At 58.0% G+C, this 8452-nt stretch overlaps 1 protein-coding gene across 3 annotated transcripts in view; it reads left to right on the top strand.

Moving 5' to 3' along the window:
• The window catches only part of PRR5 (proline rich 5), a 23397-nt gene extending 20031 nt beyond the window's left edge, over positions 1-3366 (top strand). For 2 of the 3 annotated variants that reach the window (XM_021710958.1, XM_008055178.1), the window contains 2 exons: positions 696-831; positions 2715-3366. In XM_021710958.1, the coding sequence (XP_021566633.1) occupies positions 696-831; positions 2715-3190 (612 nt within the window). In that variant the 3' untranslated portion in view covers positions 3191-3366. The remainder of the gene's footprint in view (positions 1-695; positions 832-2714) is intronic. The other variant, XM_021710959.1, reaches the window with a different exon arrangement.
• Positions 3367-8452: the final 5086 nt, after the last annotated feature.

The following is an 8452-nucleotide window of genomic DNA, read 5'->3' as shown; positions in this document are numbered from 1 at the left end:
CACCGGAGCCCGGCAGGTCGAGGCTGTGGTGGCCGGGAGTGGCCACTGCACTCCAGTCTGGGTGACAGAGTGAGACGCCAACTCAATTAAAAACAAAGACAAAAAACTGGAGGTGGCAGTGAGCCCTCCAAAGCTCTAGATGAGGGAAGGCATTGGGAGGTGGGGCTGAGGCCAGGCCGGCGAGGTGGAATGTCGAGCACACGCGTGCCAGTCAGATGGACCGGACCTGGCCCTGGCCCCATGGGGCAGCCTTCCTGCCTGCGGTGCTCATGGGGCGAGTTGTGTGCCTGGGGTTCCGGGTGAGCAAACTTGGCCCTCCTGAGGGATGCCCTGAGCCCAGTGCTTGATGTACCGGGTACTCCCTGAGGGGTAGAGAGGGCAAGACGCAGGACCGCCTCTGGCCATGGGGCCCTTTTCCACAGGATGTCACAGTCCCCCAGATTCCAACAGCTGCCGCGTGTGGTGGGCAGCCAGGGGGCATTGAGCAGCAGAGTGATTTGGACAGCGTGCTCTGAAAGGGACAGGCAGGGAGCACCAGGGGCAAGGAGGACCCTGTGGGCCCTGCCATGGAGGCGGAGGCCTCATGGGAATGGGGAGGAGGGAGGCAGGGGACAGGCTTGCCTGGCAGACAGAGCAGCACGGCCCAGGACCTGGGGGCAGGCTTGGGCGTGTGACCTTCCCTCGCTGTCCTGCAGGGGGTGCATGAGTCCAGGGGCGTGACGGAAGACTACCTGCGCCTGGAGACGCTGATCCAGAAGGTGGTGTCGCCGTACCTGGGCACCTATGGCCTCTACTCCAGCGAGGGACCCTTCACCCACTCCTGCCTCCTGGGTAGGGGTCTGCCGGCGCCTTGGCAGAGGCAGGGGTGACTGTGGGCCCATCCACCAGTGAACAGACTGGCAAATTGAGGCCCACAGCCGAGCCTGGACGCACAGGGATCTGGGGGCCAGGCAGGCAGACGCCACAGACAGGGATGTGATCACACCCCAGGAAACCCCATGACGCCCCTGCATTCCCTGGGAGAATGCTCATCGTGCCCAGTCTTGAACGCCATTTGCTCCGAGCAGGTGCCCAGAGCGAGAGATCCTGGCTCTCTTAGGAACCACGTGGGGGTAGAGGGAGGAAGCACAAGGCTGGGGGTGGGAGGTGGGCAGAGCTGAGCCCTATGGAGGGGGTGTCCCAGGGCTGCCCGGTGCATCTCTTGGAAGCCAGCCACATTAGACAGAGGGCCTGTTGGTTCACTCAGCAGCACTTCGTAAGCACCTAACTGTGTGTCAGCCCCAGAGCCAAGCCCCACCCTCAGGGGCTGCAGTCTATAGGGGAGGCAACCCATGAGTCCCCAGGGTGACCACTGAGCTAAAGACTGGGAGCATCCCAGGCTGAGGGGACAGAGGTGGTACAGAGGCTCAGGAATGTACCCATCATCCAGCTGGCACCTCTGTGCCCACCTGCTGGTATAAACCCACCCACCAATGTGTCTTAGCTCAGACAGCCCCCTTCAGGTGGAGAACTTTGAACCACTGTCCAGTCTCCCCGTGGCCCTGGATGGCAGGACGCCAGCCCCAGCGAGAAGAGACCTTCTGCCCCCCCAGCCCAGGAAAGGCCCCTGAGCCACTCTCGGTGCTCAGCCCTGCCACCCAGAGGTCACTCTTGGGACTGCAGGGTCCTGAGTGGGAGCCTGAGACCTGCCCACACTCAGCCTTGGCCATCAGCGCCGCTGCCTTCTGCCCAGATGAAGGGTCGTCTTCACCAGGTCCTCACGCCAGCCCTTGCCTTGCATGACCTATTTGCTCTCTGCCCAGTGGCCAGTGAGGCCCATTTACAGCTACTCAGCCACAGGCTCTCACCACCCTGGGGATAGAATCCCTGCCCCCCCGACCTTTCATGGAGAACTCTTCCCCATCTGCCCTCATCGTGGCACTGTGGCCTGACCTGTGGCTCACCCATGGGGGCAGGGGCTGTGTCTGCCTGGAAAAATGCTGGCATTGCCGGGCGCGGTGGCTCATGCCTGTAATCCCAGCACTTTGGGAGGTATTGGTGAGAGGATTGCCTGAGCCCATGGGTTCAACACCAGCCTGGGCAACATGGCGAGACCTCATCTCTACAATAAATAAATAAATAATTAGCCGGACTTGGTGTCACGTGCTTGTAGTTCCAGCTACTTAGAAGGCTGAGGCGGAAGGATCACCTGAGCCAACAGGTGGAGGCTGTGGTGACCATGGGCATGCCCTGGTCATGCCCTGGTCATGGTCTGTTTACTCTCTGCCCAGTGGCCAGCGAGGCCCATTTGTAGCTACCTAGCCTGGGCGACAGAGTGAGACTCTGGCTCAAAAAAGAAAGAGAGAAAATGCCGGCATCCAGCAGGTGCCATGATCTGTAGACTTCCACAGGGCATTTACACAGGTCATTGGCAGGGTGTAGGTTCTAACCCGGGCAGTTAACTTGAGGCCCTGCCCACCCAGGCTGAGACTGGGACGGAGACAAGAAATCACCGAGGGCCCAACCTAGTGTGCCAGAGCTGGGGCCGAGAGCCCACGTCCCCCTCCCGGTCCAGAGCTTGCATCCACTGGGGCTTTCCCCACCACCGCCCCTTCATGCGAGTTCCGTGCTCCAGGTAGCAGGTGCCGAGGCATGTGGGGGGCAGGGGGGAAGCGGTGAGTGGCCATCACCCGCCGGCCTGTGGTGTATGACTGTGTCTGTGTCTCCCCCTGCAGAGAAGCGTTTCCTGCGCCGCTCCCGCTCGGGAGACGTGCTGGCCAAGAATCCGGTGGTGCGCTCCAAGAGCTACAACACGCCGCTGCTGAACCCCGTGGCAGAGCATGAGGCGGAGGCCGCGGCGGCTGGCAGCACGAGCATCCGCAGGCACTCAGTGTCCGAGATGACGTCCTGCCCCGAGCCCCAGGGTTTCCCCGACGCCCCTGGCCAGGGCCCCGCGGGGGCCTTCAGGTCCTCCCCCACGCCCCACTCGGGGCCCTGCCCCAGCAGACTGTACCCCCCGACTCAGCCCCCTGAGCAGGGCCCAGACCCCGCCCACGGCTCCCCGCCCCCCTCCAGCCCCGAGAACTTGGTGGACCGGATCCTGGAATCCGTGGACTCGGATTCCGAAGGGATTTTCATTGACTTTGACCGGGGCCGCGGCTCCGGCGTGTCCGACTTTGAGGGGCCCGGGGGCCGGCAGAGCGTTGTGTGAGGCCTGGAGGCCGGCAGAGCGTTTTTACCGACCCCCGTGCGCGCGCGTGTCCGTGTGGTGTGTGCGTGCGTGCGAGACTTTTTTACTCCGTCCAGGCCAGCGCTCCTATCGACCTCGTCGCTGGCCTCCGTCACTTTGTATTCCCGATTGTGCTGGAAATACCATCTGCCTCTCCTGCTCGGCCCAGGTCTGTTTTGGGGGTGTCTGAGTTGGTGTTACCCGGGACGCACATCGGCCTTGTAGCAAGGACGGAGATCGGTCACCCAGTCCCACCCTCCATTCACACCCGCCCAGGAGGACGTGAATCGGGCGGGTCCTGCCCGTGCCGGCCCTAGCACACCCGGACCCCGCAGACCTGCCTCCCCCTCCACACTCACCTCAGGCTGCCGGGAGACCTTGGGGTGTGACAGCCCCAGAAGCCTGTCCTCTCCCTGCCTGAGGTGGCCACGGGGTCAGGAAGGGATGGAATAAAATTTGTCCACCAGGCTTGTGCCAGCCCTGCGGACATCCCTCCAGGGCTCCCCCTCAGCCCTCACCCCAGGGTCTCTCCTCCCCACTCCTGGCGTGGGCTGGCTCCCGGGTCCTGGGCCTATGTGGAGGGGCCTGTGCCTGTTGGCTTGCTGTCTGCTCCAGCTTCTCTGTCCCTTCCTGATGGAAGCCCTGGAGGTCACAGAAGGAAGGGCTGGGACACTAGGGGGAGGGGGACGCTGGCCTGGGCCTGACTTTGCCCCTGGTGGTACCTAGGATAACCACGGAAGCCTGGGAGGGGCGGGGGCGAGACTTGCTAAAGGGAGGAGCCTAGGCGGCCTGGCCTAGAAGAAAGGAGCTGATACCTGCTCTGACCACCCTGCAGCCTCACGACCCCCAGGCAGGCTTCTTCGCAGCCCTCAGGTCCCCCTCTGGGCAGGGCTGGTGAGCAAGGTCCCAGTGTTCCTGGGAGCCAGCTGAAGCCAGCCCGACACCAAGGGCACCCCAAGGTTGCGAGCAGAAGCTGAGCCCCGGAGAGAATGTTCAGCGCAGAAGCTCTGCCCCGCTCTTAAAGAGCCAGGGGTCAGGGTGGCCTTGGGAAGAGGGCATGTGAATCCCTAGTGGCTGTGGGACTTGACTGCACCGCGTCCACCTGCTGATACCCACGTCCTGCAAAGCGCTGGCCTTTCGTGGAGTTAATCTGTTTGGGGTGGGGCAGGAGTGCTCAGGGATTGGGGGAGGGTGCTGTATGCTGGGTGTCAGGGCAGGAGATGGATGTTCACCCAACGCCCAGGTCATGGGGAAGCTGGTCCATGCAGTCTGCTGGAGGAACCGCCTGAATGGAGGAGTGCCCCCTCTGGTGGGAGGGACAGACTGGGAGCCACTGCTTTGGCCTGGATGAGATTTGTGGGAAGTGAGAGTGGGGCAGAGTCAGGAGAAATGGCTGTCTGGTCTTGTTGAGCCTCAGTTTTGTCATCTGTGTTATGGGTGCATGGCTCGTGGGGCGCCAGGGAGATGCTCCATGAACAGGTGCCGTGCTCCAGGCAGGACAGGAGCAAGCCTGACCCCAGCCTTGGGGAACCAGGCATCGAGGTAAGCCTGAACCTGGTTTGAGAACCACTCAGTTCGGCTGATGGGGCTGAGAATGGCCTTGTGGAACCTGGGGTAGATCTGGGATCTGAGCAAGCTTCAGGTGGGGGCTTCAGGGGGCCGTGACCAGCAGTTTTGGAGGTCACCTCCTCAAGACAGAAGGACCAAAGGGCAGAAGACAAGGCAGGGAGTTGCTGTCCAGGCTCTTGACCCCACGGGTGTTGGACCCTGTGTTCTGCCCCCTGCTTCCCTGGTGTTGCGGGTTCCATCAGGGAGGTCTGAGCATCCCATTCCCTGGGTGCTGCTGGGCCTGAATGACCCAGAGGACTCTGGTGACACCTGCTGGCTGGTGCTTGGGCCCAGGCAAGGTGGTCCTGTCTGTTGGTGACCCCTGAGCTCTGAGAGCTCAGGGAGCCTAAGTGGGGGCCTGAGGAATTGAGGGGGCTGTACCGCCACCCCCCATAATTGGCAGCCGAGCACAGACTGTCTGTGTCAGACCAGCTTTGTTCCAAAAAGTGTCTGAGGTGATCGCCAAACATCTTGTTATAGATTGGTAAATCATCAGTGAAAACTCACAATCAGGGAAAGCATAAATTAGGATAGAAAGCCAGCTGTGACCAACCCCCAGGCCCATCGGACAGAACCTTTCATGAAGAGACATGCTCCAGTCTCGGGTGAGATGCAGACATCCCCTCCAAGAATCAGACCTTTCAGTGAGGGCCTCCAGGATACTCAGGCCATGTCCCGAGCTAGCTGTGCTGACTGCCCTGCAAACCTAAATCTGCCCCACCACCCTGCCCTTCTCCCACCCCAAACCCCAGCCTCCTGCTCTCACCCCACACCCCCCTTGCCAAGATCTGGGCTGTCATATTACACACACACACACACACACTCTCACACACTCTGCTATTATGCACTCACACACGTACACACACTGCTATGCACACCCACACGTGCACTCCTATACACACATACTGTGCTCCTGTGCACTCTCGTACTCATACATATGTACACATGCACCTATGCACACTCATACACACATGTACTCCTGTACACTCACATACATGCACATCCACCTATACATGCATGCATTCCTATCTACACACATGCACATATAAACACATATTCCTATACACTACACTCATGCATGCATGCCCATACACACATGCACACCTGTACACTTCACACACTCATCCACATACAAGTACACATTAGCCTATACATGTACACACTCATGCGCATGTAAACATACACATTCTATACACTCGCACTCAAGCATGCACACCCATATATACAGGCACTCCTGTGCACATACACACATACATTCCCTCCTATACATTCCCTCATGCATGCACACCTATACATACATTAACTCCTATGCACTCACACAAATATATGCACTCACACTCCAATGCATGCCCACCCATACCTCCCACATGCACTCCTGTACCCACATACCTACATACATATGCACACACACATTCACACATACTCCTATACACTTTCTGCATGCACACCATGGACTTCACCATGGACTCACACTTGGACTCCACTCATACATTCACATATACTTCTATACACTCACACATACATGCACACCTATACATACACTTCACTCACACACACACCCACACATATATACCCCTATACACTCACACTCATGCATGCACACTGGTACATGCACACATGCACTCCTATGCCCTCACACACACAGTCATGTGACTTGGGAGGAGCTGCCTCCCTGCCCCACCCCAGTAGGTTTATTGTATGCAGGTCATGAATCCCCCACAACCCCCATCCCCATCTTCTCAGACAGCTGCCCCCGAATGCCACCCGACCACCTCCCTCAATGCCACCTGACCACTGAGAAGCAGTTGTTCAGGGTCTCCTCCAACGTTTGCTGTAGCCCCGTGTCTCTTCAGCCCAGGCTGCCATAGGAAAACACCCCAGACTGGGTGACTTCAGCCACAGACATCTATTTCTCACAGTTCTGGAGGCTGGAAGCCCAAGAGAGCGTCCACATGGCTGGTTTCTTGCTGGGGGCCTCTTCTGGGTTGCAGACAGCTGCCTTCGTATCCCCACAGGATGAAGAGGGATAGAGGAGGAGGGAGAGAGAGAGAGGTGTCTGGTGTCTTCCTACACATCCTGTAGGAACAGACCTCACCCTTATAGCCTCATTTAACCTTAAGTACTTTCTTAAAGGGCCTATCTCTAACTACAGCCACCCTCTTGGTGAGGGCTTCGACATACCCATTTTAGAGGGACTCAACTCAGCCCATAGCCCTGGTGGGGGATGGGCCCATTTCTCAGGCAGCAAGGCTCTATCCCCACCCCAGGCCCATCCTGGAAGCCAGAGGAGAGTCGTCAGGATCAGTAGCCCAGCCTGGTCACATCAGCCTCACCCCCACTGTGGCAGGGTCTGCTGGGGATGTGGCATTTAGGGTCACAATAGGCTTCCTAGTGACCCTGAAAACACCCCTTCTGAGAGGCAACATTTATTTTGAGAGGGGTGTGTGTGTACATACCCCACAACAGCCACTGACGAGATCTCAAAGGTGGAGGCCGCTGGAGTGCTGACGGCCACTCCAGGGCATCTTCTAAAGCACCCACTCTGCTCTCCGTGGTATTAACCTCTTGAAGGACTAACTCGGGTTTTCAGGAAGGCATCATGGGGTAGTTGGACTGTGGCCCCGGAATTGCAAGGTAGGGGGAATCAAGTCATCTGGATAAGCTCACCCCTGGGGAGAGGGAGGGAGTTCCACGGGTGAAGACGCCCACTGAAGAAGCCCCTCCCAGAGAAGGAAAGACCAGAAGAAGAGCCACAAGGAAGTGTGTTGTGCCGAGGGGGTGCCCGCTAAAAGTTGGACCCGTCTGTGGTTTTCCATTTGACCATGAAAGTAATATCTGTCCTATAATTGAGATTCCTGCGTTGGCCCAGTGGCTCACACCTGTTAAGTCCAGCACTTTGGGAGGCCGAGGCAGGAGGATTGCTCGAGTCCAGGAGTTTGAGACCAGCCTGGGCAACATAATGAGACCTCATCTCTACAAGTAAATCAAGAAATTAGCCAGGCATGGTGGTGAACAACTGTGGTCCTCACGACTTCGGAGGCTGAGGCAGAAGGATGGCCTGAGTCCAGGAGGCCAAGGCTGCAGTGAACCGAGATTGTGCCACTGTGCTCCAGCCTGAGCAACAAAGTGAACCCTGACTCAAAAAAAGAAAGACTTCAGGGTATATACCCAAAAGAAGTGACAGCAGCAAATATCAAAATGCATACCCATGTCCATAGCAGCATTATTCACAATAGCCAAAAGGGAGTAGCCACCCAGGTGTCCATCGACAGATTAATGGATAAAAGCAGTGTGCTGTAGCCACACAACCGACTATTATTCAGCCTGAGAAACAAGTGGAGCTCTGACATGGGACACCACGAGGAGCCTTAAAGACATGGCGCAAAGTGAGAGAGTCAGAAATGAAAGGGCGCAGGCTATGTGATTCCATTTGCATGACGCATCCAAGTAGACAAATTCATGGGGGAGAGAAGTGGAGTGGTGGTTGCCAGGGGAAGGGGGAAGGGACATAGGGAGTCATCGAGGAATGGGGTTCGCATTTCTGTTTTACTAGATGAAGAGAGTTCTGGAGCTTGGTCGCACAACAGTGAGAACATATGTAGCACTGCTGAACCTTACGCTTCAAGATGGTCATGA

Source organism: Carlito syrichta, unplaced genomic scaffold (assembly GCF_000164805.1).
Source record: "Carlito syrichta isolate Samal-C Ts95f unplaced genomic scaffold, Tarsius_syrichta-2.0.1 Scaffold301761, whole genome shotgun sequence".
NCBI classification, from domain to species: domain Eukaryota; kingdom Metazoa; phylum Chordata; class Mammalia; order Primates; family Tarsiidae; genus Carlito; species Carlito syrichta.
The sequence above is the reverse complement of the archived record's forward strand: the minus strand, read 5'-3'. Positions and strand labels throughout refer to the sequence as shown.